Consider the following 21,972-nt stretch of genomic DNA (forward strand, 5'->3'; position numbering starts at 1 on the left):
GCCTTGCCATTTACCATAGAAAAGATTTACTTTAAAGTTATCTTACTTTGTGTCATATACATTTGATTTTTTCTATAAAAGAAAAATGATCAGGGTAGCTGCTTGTCAAATGTCAGAATGATGACATTAACTTTTGTTTGTTTATTTGTCAAAATTGAATTTATTTTACCCCCACATCCTGCATGCCTCAATTTTAATATATAGGGATGTTCAATGTCACTTTTTTTTCCAAACTGATACCAGTACAAGTACTCAACTCTTGAGTACTAATAACAGATACCGAGTACCAATAGAACTAGTACTTTTAACACATACCCCCCCCCCCAAAAAAAACAAAAAACAAAACAAATAACAACAACGTAAATGACAGATAATTTTAAGGAAAGACCTATGAAATTAATGGCCTCTATTATCTTCTAATTTGTTAATACAATACTCAATAAAATTAATTTAAAGAAATTCTTAAAATGGTCATCTGTCAGACATGTGTGGCATAGATACTGGTATTGGCAGCCATCATGATTAACGATACCTTGAAATGAGGCCGGGTATCGGTCCAATGCAGATACCTGTTATTGTACTTGTACCTATTAATATTGCTGGCGTGGTGCCAAAAACTTGAACCTCCAATTTGGCCATTTTTCAAGAGTCCCTAGAAACGACATGTTTGCTCAACCATTAACATTACATCCTCAAAGAGAGCAAGCCATTTTCAATACTTAAGATTGCTCAGTAACTTCTAAAAATAATACACCCACCTTGTGGACTGACCAATAGGACAGATTTTTGAAAAAAATATGAAATTTACCAAATTGTGATTTATGTTGTTTTGGCCCGACACACATAAAAATGGACTAACTCACATTTTCTTCCATATATTAAAGAGACTATACTTTATATCCTGCACCAATTCTGGGCTTTACCAAAAAGCAAGAGGATGGGTTGTGCTTGTTGCTGAAGTATTTGACTAAGATCATGCAGTCGTCCTAAGTGATATCTATCGTGATCTTGTGTACCCTGTTATAATGTGTGCATTTGTCACGTGTATCAAGAGGACAGTGACCTTCGAGCCTGACCACCCAGTCAGGTAGACGGGGGTGTCCCAGCAAAACAGCCCCTCCTGATCATCCCCAAGGCCACCCCACAGGCCAGGTGCAGCCCACCCCTAGGGCCCCCCCAAGCCACGGGAACACACTGACCCCAGGGTGGAGGGGCCGCGGGTGGGATTGGAGCATGGAGTGGGAGCGAGCAACACTCACCCCGACTGGACGACAGGCCTCGCTATGCAGAATTAAATGTATTTAGTGATATGAGGGATACACTGTCGTGTCTGGGTTTTGGTTTCACTGCAAAAAGGACAGTAGACAATTTAAGAAAGAAATGTAATAAAATAAGAAAATTATTATTTCAAATAAGAAAAATTGCCTGCCATCAGGACAAGAAAAATTGCCTGCCATCAGGACAAGAAAATTTTACTTAGATTTACCTGTAAGATTTTGAAAAAATACGAAAATACTAGGCCTATATCAACCACAGCAACAGTAGCATTTTTTAGACTAAATACAAGTAATATAGACTTTTTTCAAGCTGTTATATATAATACAATTTTCTTAAAATACATAATTTTTCATTATGATTGACCAACTTCGTCTATACAGGGAGTTACCAGGTCCCACTTTTTATTATCTTTGATATGATCCAGCCAGGGACTGAACCCACAACATTGCAGTCTAAGGGTAGACACTTTACCACTATAACACTGAGCTGGCAGCATATTTTCATGATATGCAAATACAATTAGCTCAGAATCAGCAATTTATATAAGTATTTTTCCATTTATCTTATTACTATCCATCCATCCATCCATCCATCTTCTGCCGCTTATCCGAGGTCAGGTCGCAGGGGCAGCAGCTTTAGCAGGGAATCCCAGACTTCCCTCTCCCAAGCCACTTCAACCAGCTCCTCCAGCGGGATCCCAATGCGTTCCCAGGCCACCCGAGAGATATAGTCTCTCCAGCTTGTCCTGGGTCGTCCCCGAGGCCTCCTGCCGGTGGGACATGCCCGGAACACCTCTCCGGGGAGGCGTCCAGTTCAGGGCCTTAGATGTTAGTTAACAACAACTATCTTCTGGATGCCCTAATACTTAAAATATGAAAGGGCCCACCTCGCTGCCGAACGGCTTCCGCGAGCCGGCGTCACGGAGCGCGGCTTCCGAGAGCCTTCGGCCTCCGCGAGCAGCTGGCGGCTGCAGGGCCCGCCTTACTGCCGAGCGGCTTCCACGAGCCAGTGATCAGAAAGTAGCCATTCCCTGCTCTCTCGTAAAGGTCCACTGCCGCCCGCAGTGCCGAGCCGACCAACTTTGGCGAGTATTATAATGAAGGTAGGGGGAGGGGTTCAAAATTGTGAGGGTGGAGTTTGCGCTGAGCTAGTGACGTGTAAAACCGAAAAAGGTGGGGTTAGTGACGTATAAAACCGATCTGCTGAAGAGACGGTTGAGAGTGCTGTTTGAGCTGTGTTGACACACTGCTATAGACAAGGGAAACATGGGTCGTTTTCCTCACAATTCTAGGGACTTTGTCAGGGTGGTGGAACGCATATTAAGATCAAAAACCTAGTCTCCTTTAAGAAATGATATCTTACTTAAGATTTCAGTTTTTGCAGTGTTTGAGTATAATTGTAGTTTGGTGATTCTGTATATGGACCAAAAACACTTTCCAAGATAAAAAAAGAAGAGGATAATACAGTACTTTGCTGGGCAAGCAGCATTAGTGACAAACATTCGTGTAAATCGAGTAAATCGCTCCAGTGAGTGATTTGGCAAGATTGATTTTATCGCACTTTTTAAAGGAAAACTTTGTTCGCAATTGTTAAACTTACATTTGCATTCATGCTCTGAGTTGTGCTTTTTGTTTGTTTTCTGGTGATATTGCAGGAGTGAGTGTCCCTGCAATTTCCTCGGTGCTGATTATGAACCAGGAGACGTGATCATGACATCAGCAGGTGTTCAGTAAGATCTTCCTCTCCATCTCTGCCTCTCCTTTATGTTTAAAATAGACCTACACCCTACATAACACACAGAGTCTTGTAACTTTATTATAATGACTGAGGGATAAAGACATAAGTGTTGGATTGTTCAAAATAAAACAAAAATAATCACCCCTTAGCCACACACTGAGATTTAAATACTAATAATAATAATTTAATTGTGTAGCTATCTTCCTTTTTCTTTCTAATACGTCCTAATGTGCATCAGTTCATCATCATTGTGGCTTTTCTGTTGTTGTCCTTCTAGGACCTGTCTAGATGGTAAATTTGTGTCACAAGAAACAGATGGTGGTGAGTACAAATTGAAAACAAACCGTGCCTTTACAAAGAAAATAAATGGTGCTTCCTTTTTTGACTCTTTTGTTCTGTCCTGTCTTGCAGACAGTTTATGTCCTGAGAGTCAGTCATACCACAACTGCTCTGAGGGTGAGAACGGCCTCCTTCCAGGAGGAGGTGTAGCCTGCGAGCGCACTTGTGAATCTCACCTCCTCAACATGACCTGCTCAGCACATGAGTCATGTGTCAGTGGCTGTATCTGCCCTTCTGGGTGAGTTGGACATGACACAATCACCAGAACGAGGATTACACAATCCTTGTGTATTCTGAGGAATTTAAATCGATTTGGTGCTGTGTTTGTTGTTGGTTTTGGATGTGGACATGAAAGATAAGGAAGGTAGATCGGCTCATATAAGGCAAGGCAAGGCAGCTTTATTTCTATAGCACATTTCATACACAAGGCAATGAGCACAAGACACAACACTTACACACATCAACAAACAGAAAGGTAACATATACAGACTGAAGAAAAGGGGTCCAAGGACTGACCCTTGAGGAATCCCACATGTAATGGCCATTTGATCAGAATCGAAATTTACAAAGATCACAAAGTATCTCCTTTCCTCCAAGTAGGACATGAACCATTTTACGAGTGCTCCATTTAACCCCACAATATACTGTCTCTGCTCACTATTTCTGCACACTACCATGTTCTTGGACAAATCTTTCAAACTAACATCATCATAGTCATCCAAAGAGTACCCCCACCATGAGCACAGTTATTTGATCCGGATAATCCAGACTGGCTACATGCCCAAAAAGAGGGTTAAGTGGTTTTGTTCTGTGAGACCAAGCAAAAAGTCATCATGATAACAATGCACACTGGCTGTGGTTAAAGAAATGTATCCTAGTTAATGGCCCGGGTCCCTTTCAAGGATGACTGGCAGATGGCAGTGTGTTTTGTGCTAGGTCAAGGAATGTTTGCATTAATCAAATGTTGCTACATTAGCAGAACTTTGGAAGCATTTTGGGAAGTGCATCTAAAATTTCCAGAAGTTAGGTAAACTACAAACATTAATTTGTCTGTCTGTAGCTTCAGTACATCAATAGTTACATCCATGTCAAAATTAAACTGGGAGCTAGTTTTAAGACCCCCCCCACACACACACAATCTTGGAGACATATGTAGAACCAGATATGACATGGAGAACATTCTTTTTTTCCAATTGTCCCTAAATTTATATATTACTGGACAAAACCTTATGGGGTAGATGCTACGGACTTCAAACTTCCTGGTTTTTACACATCAGCGTTGTTACCGTCCACTGATGGCCGCGTTCCAACACGCGCACCCCCCAACCGCGCGCTCCCACCGATGGCCGTCTCAACTCTCTAAAATGCTTCGGATAAATAAGACAGACACACAACACACTCACACCCGTTGACGGGAATGCGCAACCGAGGGGCACAAAAGAACTGGGAAGCGGCCCACACGTTGCAAACAGGAAACAGAAACAAAGCTGATGTGTGAAAACCAGGAAGTTGGAAGTCCCGCCTCCTCCGCGGCATTTACCCCATAATTTGGTAAATGTAATATTTTTTCAAAAATCTATACTTTTGGCCAGTGCACATGTGCGGGTGTCATGTTTACAAATTATTGACCAATCTATAGTGTTGAAAATGGCTTGTTCTCTTTGATGATGCTATGTTAATGGTTGAACAAACCATTCTCTGAAAAGTGATGGTATTGGAGGTCCAAGGTTTTGGCCGATGTCAGCGATGTTCACATGAAATGGCTATTTAGTTTGTGTGTGGCCACAAATTAGTATTTTTATGACCAAAAATTAACATTTTGTGTCATCTTAATTATGGCCACAATCTTTTGCTTGCAGCTCTGTAAAAATATAAGAATTAATAAAAACTGTGTCTTTGAAGTGATGACCTTTATTTTTGTAATAGCTTGCCCATAAACCAGTAAGTAACTACTCTCATCTTACATTGTTCGTGAACGCATGTGATCACATTTCTCAGTGGCAAACTTCCCCCTTCGCCAACATGAGGCCGTGAGGTGCAACAGTATTATTGCGAACGTCATGACACACAGAAAAGGTTAGCCAGGTGCACAAACAGCTCCTGTGACCTTCAGGACTCTGCGTCATTAGCAGCGTGACTCATTAAGCCCAGTGTGAACTGAGATGACCTTTAAAATGACAAAAATTTGGACACCATCATTTTATATAATTGATAGTTTGCAAAGGAGGAGGCAATGGTGTTTAATTAAAAAAAAAAAAAAAGTTAGAAATTTCACATACATATTTACAGCTATTACTTTAATTCTGATAGATACTGCAATCTAGACTAACATATTGGTAATTGCTTTAAAAAATTCCCTTTCGACATCACACTTTTACTTGACAGAGTTCACAAGGCTCAATTGCTACTGCCGGATAGGTCAGCGGCAAAATGGACATTTGGCAGTGATGTCATCTACACTGTTAAATGACAAACTAGTGACTGACAGTGTGTCCGTAGAAAGAGACACACACATCACGCTAGATATAAAATTTTGATTAAGTAAAAGTCACCACTGCTTTTTCCGTAGTCAATCTTCAAATTTATTTACATTCAAAATAAGCAGGTTTGCCAATTTGCCTCAACTGTAAATCGCAATGACTAAATTATCTTCTGTTGGGTGATTAACGTAAAAAATGTTGGTTTATCCATACTGTGCACATATTTGTTGGTACAATCACAAATGTTGGCGACTTTGATGTGAGTAATTGATACGACAAGTTGGCTGGTGGATAAAGGAAACTGTTAACACCGTTTTATCTGGGGTGTAACTCTACTCAGTTGAATCGGGGGTTTTCAGGAGGGGTCATTCAGTTTGTCACTACATTGTCTGCAGCCTCACTAGAGGATATAACTCAGCCGTTGATATTACAAGATACTTATCAGCTTCGCATTGCAGAGCGAGGAGTAAATGGAGGAGGGGAGCAGACAAAAAAAGATTGTCTCTCTCTTACTGTGTGAGAATCCTAATTGTCCAGATTTCTCATGTAGGTAGCGAATCCAACCACTTTTTATTCATTGGTGCTCATTCATGCAACTTGTCGGCCCTCTTGTTTGCTGGCGTTATTGTTCCTTTCTGGATGTGAGATTGCTTTGGTTCTTCTTCTGACCCACAAAGAGTTTGTTTTTCTTTCAAGTTCCCCGATATCTGGTATGTACTATATAAAGTATAAACGTGTCCTCCTCCTATACAGGGCATGCGGACTGGCTTGCTACATTGTGCAAATGAAACATGCAGTATTTTACTATAAAATGTTTATGCACAAAATTGTCAATTGCTCCAAGTAAGACTTTTGAGGATTTACTGTAACACATCTAATCATTTCCTCATCTGGAATCGTTTTATAAGATCAGAGCTACGTGGTGGCCACGCTCTCACCACCCCACCAACCGCTTTGCATCTTGGGGAACATCTCAATGCATGTGATTTTCCTGCCATTTTGACATGGATGCAGTACTAGATCACTTGATAGTCTGCCACAATAAATCTTTCTTTAGCAAAGAACGTTTGAATTCTACAGTCAATCAAGATCAGTACTTTCATACTATACAAATGGCTGAAAAGTCCATCCATTTTCTTGGCCGCTTTTCCTCACAAGGGTCGCGGGGGTGCTGGAGCCTATCCCAGCTGGCTTCGGGCAGTAGGCGGGGTACACCCTGAACTGGTTGCAAGCCAATCGCAGGGCACACAGAGACGAACAACCACACTCACAATCACACCTAGGGACAATTTGGAGTGTTCAATTAACCTGCCATGCATGTCTTTGGAATGTGGGAGGAAACCGGAGTACCCGGTGAAAATCCACACAAGCACGGGGAGAACATGCAAACTCCACCCAGGTAGGCCGAAGCCTGGACTCGATCTCACGTCCTCTGCACTGAGAGGCGGACGTGCTAACCAGTCATCCACCGTGCTGCTGGCTGAAAAGTCATTGTTCATCAAACCAGCTACAATCACGGTTTCTTGAAATAAAATGCATACATATCCAGAACCTTGCTCAGCACTCATAATGCAAGCTGGAACAAACCTAATTAAAAAGCAACGTTTAATATTGTGAAAAATGGAAATATTTTTGTGTCATTCTGATTTTTAGATATGATTTGAATGAATGGGCCATGAAATTGAATCGATCACTCTGATAGGCTGTTAGTTAATAAATCAGTGTATGAGATGGAAGTAGTCAATCAGATAGACAGTACACAAAAGCAAAGCAACGGATAATAAAACGTCGTTGTTGAGTGAATAAAGCTCAACAAAACTTTGCTTTTTATTTAGACTTGTACTATAAGTGCTTTGAACATGTTTCTGCATATGTGTCTATTTTTTATTTCATGAAACTGACTATGGATATAGTATGCTATTGCTATACATACTTCTCAGTTTCCGAGGGGGTTATGAGCATGCAAATGTGTTTGCACGTGCACACGCTTATGGCCATCCCTCCCCCTGGTTCTGGCTACAATTATAGCACCAGCAAAAGTGCAGGACCCCATTGCCCATACAAATGTATAGAAAGGCAAAACTAATCTTAGACGGACAAATTTGACATGCACTCACAAGATGCAACATACTGTATATGTGTTTATAGTAGGGGTGTCAAAATCAGTATGTTAATTTTGAGTTCATTTAAAGTTCTTTTAACACCACTATTTTTTTTTAAATGCACGATTAACTCATTCACTGCCATTGACGGCTATAGACGTCAAAACTCATTTGAACTATTTCTATTAGTTTCACATTTTTTTGTGTGCGACAACCTAGATTTTTTTTATTGTACATTTAGAACGGATGTAAAATTTGGGATTAATTGTTAGTTAACTATTGAAGTCATGCGATTAATTATAATTAAAAAATGTAATCGTCTGACGCCCCTAATTTTTAATAATCTTTCCTTTTCTTTTTTTATTAGGGGCATCAGGCGATTCTTTTTTTTAAAAATGTAATTAATGACATGACTTCCCTAGTTAACTCAAGATTAATCATTAATTTTATATCTGTTCTAAATGTACAATATATATATTTTTAAGGTTTTCATACTCTTGTTAACAAAAGTGGAAAAAACTAATAGAAATAGTTCAAATGAATTTTTGACGTCTATAGCCATCAATGGCAGTAAATTAGTTAATGACCACCCCTTACTTGTAAAGCCTGTACTAGGGGAATTTGTCGCAACGTAGCAGACAAGTGCATGTCAAAATTTTGCAGTAATAAATTTAATAATAATGCAGATATATGTGTGGAGACTGGGCTCAACCCGTATTTTACAATTTTAAAAATGTGCAGTTACTTCCTGTTGAAGATTAGATAGCTCGAAAAGAAAATAGCACTGAGCTGTCACCAACATCTTATAAATGCAATTATGCCATCCAGTAGCAGAAAAACGACCTCAACACAAATTAATATCACACTCAATTTTATGAATTACTGTATCAATGATTAAAAGATGCAACCATATTTCTATTAGTTTCAAATGTTTTCCACTTTTATGTTAACAAGAGTATGAAAACTCGGAAAAACATTTTTATTGTACATTTTATTGCACATTTAGCACAGATCTGAAATTTGTGATGAATTGTGAGTTAACTATTGAAGTCATGCAGTTAATTACAATTAAAAAATGTAGTCGCCTGACACCCCTAGTTTATAGTAACTCTAATGCAATCACTCCTTGATGGTCGTTGGTAATCACCACTTCATTGCATATTAGACGTTAATAGAAGGATTCCAAAGATTACACTCACATTCACAACTTGTACCAAATGCTTTTGCCACCAGCTTGTTGAAACATGGAGACGAGTGCTTTGAGCCTGAGGCCTGCCCCTGTCTGTGGAAAGGAAAAGAGTATTACCCTGGTGACAAAGTGTCTTCCCCCTGCCATCGCTGGTATGTCTATACAGTGTGTTTAATGCTATACAGTATCCACTATAGATTTTCTCATATCTCATTGATTCTTCAGCCGTTGTGTATCTAATGCAATGAAACAAAGCATCAACAGTATTGCTAAATCATCGTTTTAGCTTATCTAAAATCAGTTACTAAGTGATGAGGTAGTCAGAACAGTGCAAGTGTCCACCTGATATCATAATTATATTATCACAGAGGAGAAAAGGCTTGGAAACAAAGTGGCTTCTTGTATGATTCTTTCTGCTGTTCATCAGTGGTGAAAGGAAACCCTCTCTCAGTGATCTCACTCTTTCTGCCCATTTGTAGTGCAGGTAGAACATGATGATGACAACCTGAATAGTGATTCAGCCATTTAGTTATTCACTTCCTTTATTCAGCTGTAGCAGTGACAAGAGTTTGATCCTAAAATGTTTCTGCCTTTGTAGTGTTTGCCAGCATGGGAGCTTCCAGTGTGAGTTTCGTCCATGTGCATCCATGTGCACGACTTACGGAGATCGGCATTACACAACTTTTGATGGCCTGCTCTTTGACTACATTGGTGCTTGCCAAGTTTATCTCGTAAAGGTACTTAAAGCGATATTTTTCATGACTGTTGTTCAGTATGTGATCGTGTTAACCAAACAGCTCACTGCATTTCTCAGTTTTCCTCATCAATTTTTGGTGTTAAAATCTCAACCATTTCAATTTGCGTTGGAACATTTACTTGCTTGAACACCCCCCCCCCCCCCCCCCGAAAAATACATGTTAGGTAAAATAAAGACTCTCTGATTTGTTTGAAGGTGTGAGTGTGAATGGTTGCTTGCCCTGCAATTTACTGGTGCTTAATCCAGGTGGTGACTAGCACAGGGTGTATGCCTGTTCTCACACAAAGTCATCTGGATGGGCTGTACGTCAGATTATGGCAGAGGCTGTGGTTTATTGTAATCCCTGTTGAACCCCTTGCGATGTTTGTCTGCCAATGCAATTGTCAATGCTTCCATCAAAATCATTTTCAATTCAAACCATTTGGAATCGAATCACAGCACTGTATTATGTCATGATTGTTTGTTCTTTATCTAGTGTGGTCATCCAGTCTTCTTTTGTGAGACCAGTGAAATGGCTGTCAATGACTTTAATTCATAGCCAGACAGTATTCATGTCTGAAAATGAATGGTGTGCATTTCAAACATCCATTAACACTTTGACAGCACATTAAGACGCTATGCTTTCTGTCCCCCCCCCCCCCCCCCCCCTGCACAGAGCAGTGCTGATGTGATTCTCAGTGTGACAGCAGAGAACATCGACTGTTTTGACAATGGCATAATCTGCAGGAAATCACTCTTGATCAACATTGGAAGGTCCTTCATAGCTTTTGATGATGACACTGGGAAGCCTGTAAGTCACATATTCTAGTTTTGTGTCATCCTTGATAGGGCAAAGTCACCTTTTTACTACTTGAGCAGGTGTTCAAAATTAACCCAGCACTCTTAGTACTGCAAAAACACAGTGCCTAAATATTAAACATAAACACTTATTTCAAGGTAAAATTACTTGAAACTAGTGAAATTATCTGCCCATGCAACAAGTAAATTTTACTTGACAAGAAACCTGAAATAAGATTGTAAAATCTGGAAATGAGTAAATGCAGACAGAAGTGAATAGGCTTAAAACTAAGCACAAAATGCTTGTTTTTAGAACAAATTACTTAAAATCTCACTGCATAAAAAGCCATACTTAAAAATGAGCAAAAATGTTCCTCAAATTTTGACAAATTTTCTTATTTATTTATGTATTTTTAATCTGCCAATGGGGTAAGCAAAATGTGCTTGACAAGAATTCTTAAAATTAGCGTATAAATCTAGCCTCTTTAAAACAGTAGCAGGTCTTAAAATTAGAAAAACTTAAGGCATATTTTCTTGAAACAGAACATTTGGTTCCAACCCTTAACACCGAGTGTCAAGCAGGGAGGTAACGGGTCACATTTTTATCAACTTTGGTATGCAATTACGAGTAGTGCAGTTCTGAATCAGCAGCCGTCCACATTTTGTTGTTGCATGGCAGTGTCAATAATGTGAAATGTGCTTGAAAAAAAAAACCATCAGCGTTCAAACTTTAATTGTCATTCTTAGTCCCTAATTTCTCAATTGAGTAGTTGTGTAATTGGTTATCCTCTTAAAACGAGAAAAAAAGATAGTTATGTTCTTCTGCTGGTCATTTCATGCAAACCATTGTGCAAACCATTGTGCAAGCCATTATTTGAGCTTGTTATGAGTATTTTTTTCTTAATATTTTTTATTTCTTATTAAGAGAAAGTTAGATACATATTTGTCCTTAATTTGAGATCAATTTTCTAATGCAAAAATTATTTTCAAGATTATTTTTCTTAGGCTAAAAATGAGAAAATATTTCCCAGAAATTATTATTATTTTTTTTTAATTTGCTTTCTTAAAAATATTTTTTTGCAGTGTAGAATTTTCCTTCAGCCACCCTACTAAAATCAATAATGATCATACTGAAAAATATGTTGATTTAGGATGATTTCTTATACAATATTAAATTATTTTGGCAATATGTGATTCTCTCAATTCAAAGCACACATATAATATTTGACTTTATGTATTATAGAACCCCACTAGTGTTATGGGAAGGAATCAGAAAATGGTCATCTGGCCTGCCGGCTACTTCACTGTGATTAATTTCCCAGAGGAAGACGTCACCATCCTATGGGACCGTAAAACCACCATCCACATCCAGGTTGGACCTCGTTGGCAGGTATGTGCACTGCAAAAAGGACTGTAGAAAATTTAAGAAGAAAATATAGTAAAGTAAGAAAATTATTACTTCAAATAAGCAAAATTATCTGCCAACAGAACAAGAAAATTATACTTAAATTTACCTGTAAGATTTTTGAAAAATAAGAAAATAATACTAGGCCCATATCAACCACTACGGTCTTGAAAATAGTATTTTCAGACTAAAAAACAGTAACTTTTTTCAAGTTGTAATAAATAGAACTATTTTCTTAAAATACATAAGGATTTTATTTTTTATTTTTTACAGTTGGATAACTTAGGCTAAGTGTCAAACAGGGAGGTAACAGGTCCTATTTTCTTTGTCATGACCTAGCTAGGAATTGAACCCACAACCTTCAAGTCTGAGGTTAGGCACTCTACCACTAGACCACTGAAAAACTTGAAAAAAGGAAAAATGAGTTAAGTAAATACAACGAAATGAACCATATTGCACTCGTCTGTTTTCATACTTGTATTTTTTTCCATTTATCTTATTACTAGATTATGCAAAATCTTAAAAAACAACAACTAATGAAAACCTAGTTCAAGGCCTTTGATGTTGGTTAGTTGTCATCTTAAAATGTGGAAAATGCTTGTTTTAATCCTCACAGTACTTAAAACTGGCTGTTAATACTCAATGCCAAGACTGCTTGATCAAATAAGATAACTAAGTAATAAGTATTTTAAATGAAGCACAATGATCTTGCCTGACAATTTCATTTTAAGTAAAAATAACTTGTCAAATCAAAATAAGCAAATTTAGGGTAAATTTAAGAAATTATATCTTACTTTAGATTTTAGTTTTTGCAGTGTGGCACGCTCACATTTACCGGTCTATTTGTGCTTTCAAGCAAAAGAGGAGCTTATCAAGGTTTCCATGCAGTTTTCTTCTAAAATTACATCATATAGTCATTATGAATGCCAAATTTTCAGGTTTCATGAGTTTATTTATGCCATTAGGATATAGTCACATTTTCATTTTAACTCATTCACTCCCAGCCATTTTCACTGAAGCAAGCCCCTTTCGCTCCCGGATGTTTTATGATTGATTTTGCAAGGCGCACAGAATATTGTGTTCCACTGCTATAAAAACATGGAAGCTAAAAAGAAAAAAGTATATTTCTATCTGTTTCCGTTTTGCAGCAATTAGCATTAGAATTCAGTGGTACCTCAGAGTTTGAACACAATTCGTTCCTGTGAAGTGTTCAAAGTCCGAATTGTTCAATCTCCGAAAAAAAAATTCCCATATGAAATAATGTTAATGCAATGAATCCGTTTATTTATTAATTATATTTATGTAAAAAAACATGTACACCCTGTACAGTATTTAAACAATAAAAAATACCTTACCTTTTTTGTTTTGGTGTGATGGCCTCAGTGGATGAAAAATTCTATGCTAATGAATGCATGCTTTAGTTCAGTGCTGAGTTAGTGTATTTTACATTGGGCATATTGTTAGACTACCAAGGGGTCCTTGTGCACTGTTAAGCATCAGGCACGTCGTTGAACAGCTAAGTTTGTTTTGGGGAGCAAATGAGTTAATATGTACTTGGTCCACTTCCATTTTTCCATTAACTGTATGTTTCGCTGCTACGTTTCTATTTGCCAATTTGTGTGCATTTAACCATGAGTACTAGATCAGTGAGGCTGCTGGTTGCTAGCGTTTTGGTTATTGCACTTGAAGCAATAATAGCTACTTTTTTTTTTTTTTTTTTACAAAATCATCGTTTAGCAGCCTATTATATTGTTAGACAAATCTAATGTTAACATACTGACGGTACATGCCAGACATTGATATCAAAAGAATTTGAGATCAAAAGGCTTGTTTGAACACCTTAAATTTGTGTTAAATGCTGAAATTTACAATAACTAACTTCAGTAAACAAAGCAAACTGGACATCAAATACTTGCAGTTGTTGATTTGTATTTACCACATTGGTTGAAAAATAAATTTGATTCCAAGACCGCAGCGGGAGACTCAAACAACAACAAAATAACAGAATTGTTGCTTATTTATTTCATTGCTTTTTTGTTAAAAATTAAAATGGTCATGAAAAAGCTCTCCTTGTCTAAACAAAGGTTAATTCCGCTCAATGATGTATTCAGGGGAAGCTGAGTGGCTTATGTGGAAACTTTGACATGAAGACTGTAAATGAGATGCGCACACCCGACAACATCGACACAACAACTCCACAAGAGTTTGGAAACAGTTGGACAGCAGCTGAGGTGCGTCAAAGTGATTGTGATGCTTTTTTTTTTACAGTTTGACAGGACATTTTCCCACTTTCATGCTGCAATTGACCATGATCATCAACAAATTATCATCCAGCTGAATATGATGTGATGTTAATTCATTTTTAATTTGTGTTCAGTGTGTGAATGGTCCAGATCTGAGACACCCATGCACTCTGAGCCCACTCCGAGAGCCATTTGCCAAGCAGCAGTGTGCTGTCCTGCTCAGTGAGGTCTTCCAGGCCTGCCACCCAGTGGTAAGTCGTAAACCAACATAAACTTTCTTTATATTATATTACAGTGAATGAAAAAGGTTATAGCTACCTTTAGATGCCACAAGATGGTGACAAAGCACTACTCTTGTCTAAATGAAACTCCTCAATTCACTTTAACACGGTTTCCTGGCCCCAAGATAGCGGCAAAGCACTGCTTTTGTCTAAATGGCACTCTTCAATTGACTTCAGAATAGTTTCTTGGCTCCAAGCGGCCACAAAATGGCAGAAAAGCACAACTTTGACTAAATGAAGCTCATCAGCTCACTTCAATATAGTTCTTTGACAATAACATGCCACCAGATGGCACTGTTGAATAATAATATCCCACATAGAGAATAACAGTGCATGGATTCGCCTCTCGAAATCAGCCAATATAGGCAAATTCTGAACTGCAAATGTTTGTTTGTTGATTACATTTTATATAAGCAACCATTCACACTCAAATTCACACATTAGGACAATTTAGCGTTTAAAGAAACCAACATCCATGTTTTTGGAATGTGGGAGGAAGACTATAGAACGCCACAGAGAAGAGATTCAAACTCTGTACCTCAGAACTGTGAGACTGACATGCTAACCACTAGGCGACCATGCTTCCCACACCTGATATTGAACATGACCTTAACTAAATGTTTGTTACATTCACCTGCTGCACTTTATCATTGTTTGAACATAGTGTGACATTTTTAAATTCATATGTCTCGGTTTTAGTCCAGTTTTAATCATGCTTGTTAGTTTTTATCATAGTCAACCTCATCCCGTTTTTATTTAGTTAACTTTTAGTGGACTATTAATTTAGCATTTTAGTCTTTATTTTAGTCAAAGAAAACACAATCTTATTCGACAAGTTTTAGTCAACAAAAACTGTCAACGTTTTAGTCAATCATTTGACCCCTTTATATGTTTTTGTCAGCATAATGTTAAACATTTCAGATCTAAAACTATTTTACATAAAATCTTCTCTCATCTTTTTCACTTCACACACAATTACATTGTATCAACAAGTGGCTACTATGGCTCCATGCTACGAGCTAGTTAGTTAGTCAGCTTTAGTTAGCGGTCGGATTAACATTACTGTTGGAACGTTATAGCCGTTTATTTGAATTAATATGATGTTATAACTATAATTTTCATTTTTTTTCTTTTCAAGGTTTCACCGTGAATCACATGTGTTTGTGCATGTTGCACTCCCTCGCTGCAGATTTGAAAAGGGGTGTGTCACAGTGACAGATTAGCAGAGACAAGATTTTACAAAATCATATAATTTTTGTCTCGTCTTTGTTCATGAACTAAAATGTCCATAGATTTTTATTATTTTATTTTTTATTATTATTCTTTTTTTATTATGTTTATTAATGAGGGTTTTAGTCTAGTCTAGTTTTTGTCTGGTGAAAAATGTGCATTGATGAAAATATTTTTGTCTAGTTTTCATTACCGAAATTAACACTAGTTGAACAAATATATTTTTTAACCCCCTCTTTGAATAGACTGCTTAGAGAGTTTTCTTGACACTCAGGTGGATGTTACCTGGTTCTACATGAACTGCCTGGCAGACACATGCGGCTGCAATCATGGAGGGGACTGTGAATGTTTTTGCACTAGTGTGGCAGCGTACGCCCACCGTTGCTGTCATCAGGGTATTCCTGTCGATTGGCGCTCCCCGTCTCTGTGTCGTAAGTTGAATTGTAATACATTAATCAAATAAAATATCCCTAATATGTACCGGTATTCATGATCAAATATTTATTTTTCTCATATTTACTACCATATGTGTACTTTCTCTCTGCAGCATACGATTGTGAATTCTACAACAAAGGTACAGCAGCTTCTCTGCTTTATTTACGTTGATTACATTTTTCGGCAGTCTTTTAGCGTCTGTGCTTGATTTAGGTAACCAAATAGGACACCCTTAAAACATCCTTTTCATGACCACAGAATGAATCACAGGTCTTACAATGTGCAATAACACAGCTTCATTTCTGCAGTTCTTGGTAAAGGCCCTTTCAGGTTGCTCCCCTTCAGAAATCGGGCTTCGGTGCTGGTTGCCAGCAGGTCCAGCGGCTCAGTGTTTGTGACGCGAGGAAACCTCAGTGACACCACCGGCACCTTCTCACACTTTATGATGACACCAGGCCTGAGCAGAGCCCGACCACATGGTGGGTTTCTCTATATTAACTCGACAGGGTTCAGTTTTACGACTGGTCATTAATGGTCAGGATCAACAGTTCATTGCAAGAACTCAATTTTTGGTCATTTCTCAGTTTTTACTAAAAGCTCATTTGAGTTTTGAATCTATTGTCTGAGCTTTCCTTTGTGCAATCAGGCCAGGAATGTGTATTCTATTTTATTTAACTTTTTTATCGGTTTTATTGGTCTTGTCTTGGACTTGTAACAAAGAAAAAAATTGAAAAACATGTACAAAATAGGGGGAGATGATTTCAGGCAATATACAGATTTGCTTTCACAAACCTGATCCCATAGCGATGGCTATAGTGTAACAATGAAAATTCAGTATCTGTTGAGGGTTTTTCTGTTCTTCCCCCCCCCCCAGACACATCACGGGTATCCTTTGAGGCAGCACACAGACCCAATCACTTTCTGTATGTGAGTCCCAGTGGCCAGGTGAAGCTGCTCAAGTGGGAGGAAAGCCAGACTTTCTGGGATGGAGCCACCTTTGTGCTACATAGGGACACCTGGGTCTCGGGCTACGACTCCCTGGAGGCCCACGCAAAGCCTGGATTCTTCTTACATGCCACCCTGCCTCACATCCACCTGCTCAAATATCGTCACACTGACAGCTTCCGCAAGGCCACCCTTTTCAAACTCACAGGTATTACTCACTGTCTTACTACAGGAATTCAAGTTAAATTGAATAGCAACTAAACTGATGAAATAACAGTAACTGTTTCTATTTTCGTGCAAACTCAGCAGGCTTATTATTCATGCCATTATTCATGATGTAGTTTCTGCAAGAGAAGCTGCGTGATAAATTATTTCCTTTACTAGGTTATTCAGGCTTCACTCAGCTGTCCGTGAGGTCTTGACACAGGGTTCAAATGGTGCCAGTGCTCCTCCTTGGGGTCAACACTTCTAGCTTTATTGTTAGTGCAGCTAAAATCTGAGAAGCAGTTGTCACCTTTAAAGAACCAATTCTTATTATGATGCATGTATAAATGAGACAGCATTACAATTATAGTCAGGCTTGTCGATAGGGTACCTTCTGTATTTTCAAGTCACATTTCAGGTTCCATATCCATTTACCTTTTGGAATCCGTAGTATTGAGGATCAAGACTGCCAAAATAAAAAATAAATGAACAAATAAATAAGTAAAGGAATAAAAGAGAAAATAAAAACAATAAAGAAATATAATTGAAATATTTAATACAAAAAAAATCTAAATGGAATAAAAAACTACACACACACACACACACACAAATCTCTTTTTTTATTTTTTTTTATTTTTATGTATTTATTTATGTGTACATATATTTGTTGTTGCTTTTATTTCTCTTTAGATTTTTTTTTTTTATAATTTTGTTTTGACTTATCACAGCTAACAGCAGTCTGAGTGACTCAGATGCACATGTGGGAGAATCCTTTTGCAACTCTGGAATATTTTCTTCAAAACCTCTTGCCACAAGGCGAGCTTTGGGAACAATACCATTAGAAGTCTCTTTCAGTGTACAGACCCATCTAGTAGAAATGGATCATCATCTTTGTTTCTAAATGTGACCACCTGACCTGTTCTCAATTTTACATCAGTAGAAGAAACAGTACTAGTTATATCACACTCTGTTTCTCAGTGAATCTCATTAGTTTGTCTGAGAATTTCTCTCTCATTTGTCTCTACATTTACAGTGATTTGTTCTTCTCCATTACCACTTTGTTCATCATCTGAACTCTCTGACACATCAGCTTGAACCATGTTTTCATATTCTTTTCCCTTTTTGAGAACACTGAGCACTGCAGGTTCACACGCATTGTGTGCATTTACTTTAGTTATTCTGGATTGGTGTACTCTGACAAGAATCCCACCATGCTTTATGAAGACTACAGCCCCATCCTGACCAATAACTACAGTTGGACTTTCCCACTCTGAACTGTCGGCTCTTTTGTAAAATACTCAGTCTCCTGTTTCATACTTTTCATCGGTAGGTCTTAGCTGTTTATGTAGTGCACATTGATCATGCTGTTTTTGACCATAAGTGCCCAGTCAAGAGCTGTTTGCCAGCCACACCCATTTTCCTTTTTACCCTTCAAAAGGATCTCCGATTCTCCATAAGAGTCATGTTGTGTATTTTGAGGAGTCCGTTACTCCATGGACTGCATCCCGCTGTAGTTTTCGTCTCAATGTTAAAATTTTCCGCCATGTCTCTAATCTCCTTAATGTTGAACTCGCCCCGTTGTCCGTGTAGATCCGTTTGGGGGCACCGTGGATACTTATCCAAGAGTGAATGAATGAGTTGACAATCTCAGAGGGCTTCTTGTTTCTCACGATATTTCCAGCGCTGAATCTTGTAAAGTGATTGATGATGTGGAGGTACCACATCCCAGGTTCCAGCTCATGTAAATCCATTGCCACTGTCTTATTGTACTCCGAAACTAAGGGCAAACTAACAGCAGGCTTCGGCATGGTCCTGACATATCTCACAGTCACGAATGATCGCTTGCAGAATGACTAGACAGTCTTTGTCAGTATTGCCAGAGCTTGAATAAGCCACTGCAGCCAGTCTGCGGAGGCATGGCCAAATTGCTTATGAAGCTTCAAGAGAACTTTTTCCTTAGAAAACATCTCTGTTGTGACATCAAAAACTTTGCCTTCATTGCAGTCCACTTTTGTATTTTCAGCTCTAATATCCACACAATAGTGCCCCGAGCTTGTGAACTCAAGAGGCACTTGTTGCTTAAACTTGACAACTTTGCCATTCTCCATGTCTAAAACAGTTCCTGCTCTCTTAATGACGTTTTGCTTAGCAGTAAAGGAATATTAGCAGAAACAACTTCAGTTTCAATATGACATTTTGTTTGTCCAATTTTGGTTTGAAGCTTTACTTTTCTGCTGGAGTGCACCACTTGACCATCTCCAAATCTAAAAGGCCTGCAGCTTGGAGATTCTGTTTGCAGCAATGTGTTGATTTGACTATGGTTTAGGTCTATAATGTAATTATTCAACCACTGCTCTCCACAAACAGTATGTGTGCATGCAGTGTCAATGATGGCCGATCCCAGTGATTCGGTGAGAAATATTTCAGAGTCTGTCATAATCTTTGCAAACAGTGTAATGTTACACTCTCACACTTTCATCTTCTGCCAGCTTGACTTCATTCTTCCGATGAGGACAGTCTTAAGCCAAGTGGTACGTACTCTGACAAATGGCGCACTTTGTTCGCTAACTATACTTGTCGAGTGGATTAGTGCCTTGCTGAGGCTGCCGCTGTCCTCTCTGGTAAGTGAAGTTGCTCCATCTGAACTTTCCCGGTGGTCCAGACTTTTGCTCTGTGAAAAAAACTGCATCTTTCATTTCGCTGTCGTTGTTTCCTCTGGTGGCTTTTCCTCTGAGAATCCTTTTTAATGCTGACTTCATCGATGTAAATGTTAAATCCGTGCACGCCGTAAGTGCTAGCTGTCTACTCTTTTCCTCGAGACACGCCGTATCCAGGAGTTAAAACGCCAATACAGCGTCTGGCAAAGTCATGTTGTACTTCTTCATGCGGTTGTATTTGCTCAAAGTCCATTATATAGTTCGCCATGGATACCGCGCCGTCTTTCGATATCGAGTCAAAATACGAGTATGTGTCATACGCGCAGTCTTTTTCTTCTCTCAAGAACACTGTATCCAATTTAACAAGCAGTGTTTCCATACCGTTGTCTTTGTTTAGATCGTCCGCGGATATTTCCAAGGCAGTCTCTCTGGCTCTTCCTTTGATTCCCACCGCCACTGCGAGTGCCTGCTTCTTTTTGTCCGAATTCATTACAAGTCGCCACATGCTAACTTCATTTTTCCAGCACTTGTATGGCCTGGCTTCGTCGAATTTCGGCTGTACTTTATAATTGGAAACCATCCTCTGCTACCATGAGAATTCCAAGACACCGCGCAGCAAAGTTTTAACTTGCTGCTCCTTTTATTTCCATTTCCCTCCAGTCGCTAGAACATTCTCCTCCCCAGTCTCACAGGAACTCCTTCAGTTAGGTTCAGCAGCTTGTAGTTTACACAAGTGTCAGCCAGAACGTTTTCTGGGATTTTAAGATGACCAATTGTCTTTGCACTTTGGCATAGCAAATGTGAAGGATAATTGATTGCTTTGAATTCATTTGGACAGAATGTTTACTGATAAATGCTGCTTTTGTCATTATTCCATGGAGGTCTCAGAGAAAGGTGTGCGTTTAGTCCGCAGAGACGGTGTGGGGGTGGGTCCGCACCTAATGACGTCATAAAGGCCGAGATACACCAATCCGACGTCGGCCAAATGTGACCGACGCCTACCTTCTGCATGTCACATAGAAAAATTACGTAAATACACACCGCACAGACACCAACTATTACGCACCTTCAGCGCATGCGTGAAAAGTAATTCCCCTCCGTACCATCGGCGGCCGTAGCCATTCTTCCTAAAGGCAACTGGAAACCTCTTTACGGGGGCGGGATATAAAAACGTAAACAACTCATAACGGTGTTGACAGCGGTGCCGGGGTAAACGCGGCGGCCAGCTGGCGAAGGGAAAACGGGCGCTGGAACAAACTTCGTCCCCTTCTCGTTCCCGAACGCATAGATGTACTCCGTTGTGGCATATCCTGGACCCTGTCGACTCCTGGCTGCTACCGATCATCGGTTCACCCGAAAAGCTTCGGCCGTGCTGCCCTCCACGTTTTGGACGCGGTGCCGACCTCCAGCTTCTGAAGGAGCTTCCTCGAGACCGCCAGATGGAAGGGCCATGCACCCCTGCTGCTCCCACAAGGATTGACGAACAAAATGTTTATTTTGAGGGAGTTTCTCCTTTCCAACAACTTGGATTTCCTCTGCCTGACAGAGACCTGCACTGTCGCTGGTGAGTCCACCGCTATGATTGACGCTCCGAGGACGTCGGACCGAGGTGGAGGAACGGCGACCATTTAAAAAAAATTATAATAAAATAAAAAAATAAATGTTAACGATGTCTATTTACCACATTGATCACAGCTTTGAAGCTACCTTCTTTGAAGTCGGCCAATCTGTGACTGAGCTGTGCTGTGTCATTTACTGACCTCCAAAATACAATAGGGACTTTTTAAACGACTTCGCAAATTTTCTTGCTGAAATATGATCATATCCTCTTCATGGGGGACTTTAATATTCACGTGTGCTGTCCTAAAAAAAACATGAAGTTGAGTTGAGAACTGTTTATCCGCATTGTCACT

At 39.2% G+C, this 21,972-nt stretch overlaps 1 protein-coding gene across 1 annotated transcript in view; it reads left to right on the forward strand.

Moving 5' to 3' along the window:
* Nucleotides 1-21,972, forward strand: part of otog (otogelin) — a 66,881-nt gene that overhangs the window by 19,365 nt on the left and 25,544 nt on the right. Inside the window, exons 20-32 of the mRNA XM_077563407.1 lie at nucleotides 2,933-3,007; nucleotides 3,293-3,336; nucleotides 3,427-3,592; nucleotides 9,170-9,277; nucleotides 9,724-9,862; nucleotides 10,538-10,672; nucleotides 11,903-12,049; nucleotides 14,176-14,295; nucleotides 14,442-14,558; nucleotides 16,093-16,249; nucleotides 16,366-16,392; nucleotides 16,562-16,732; nucleotides 17,128-17,406. Coding sequence (XP_077419533.1) covers nucleotides 2,933-3,007; nucleotides 3,293-3,336; nucleotides 3,427-3,592; nucleotides 9,170-9,277; nucleotides 9,724-9,862; nucleotides 10,538-10,672; nucleotides 11,903-12,049; nucleotides 14,176-14,295; nucleotides 14,442-14,558; nucleotides 16,093-16,249; nucleotides 16,366-16,392; nucleotides 16,562-16,732; nucleotides 17,128-17,406 — 1,685 coding nt within the window. The remainder of the gene's footprint in view (nucleotides 1-2,932; nucleotides 3,008-3,292; nucleotides 3,337-3,426; nucleotides 3,593-9,169; nucleotides 9,278-9,723; nucleotides 9,863-10,537; nucleotides 10,673-11,902; nucleotides 12,050-14,175; nucleotides 14,296-14,441; nucleotides 14,559-16,092; nucleotides 16,250-16,365; nucleotides 16,393-16,561; nucleotides 16,733-17,127; nucleotides 17,407-21,972) is intronic.

Source organism: Vanacampus margaritifer, chromosome 4 (assembly GCF_051991255.1).
Source record: "Vanacampus margaritifer isolate UIUO_Vmar chromosome 4, RoL_Vmar_1.0, whole genome shotgun sequence".
In the NCBI taxonomy this organism is placed as follows: domain Eukaryota; kingdom Metazoa; phylum Chordata; class Actinopteri; order Syngnathiformes; family Syngnathidae; genus Vanacampus; species Vanacampus margaritifer.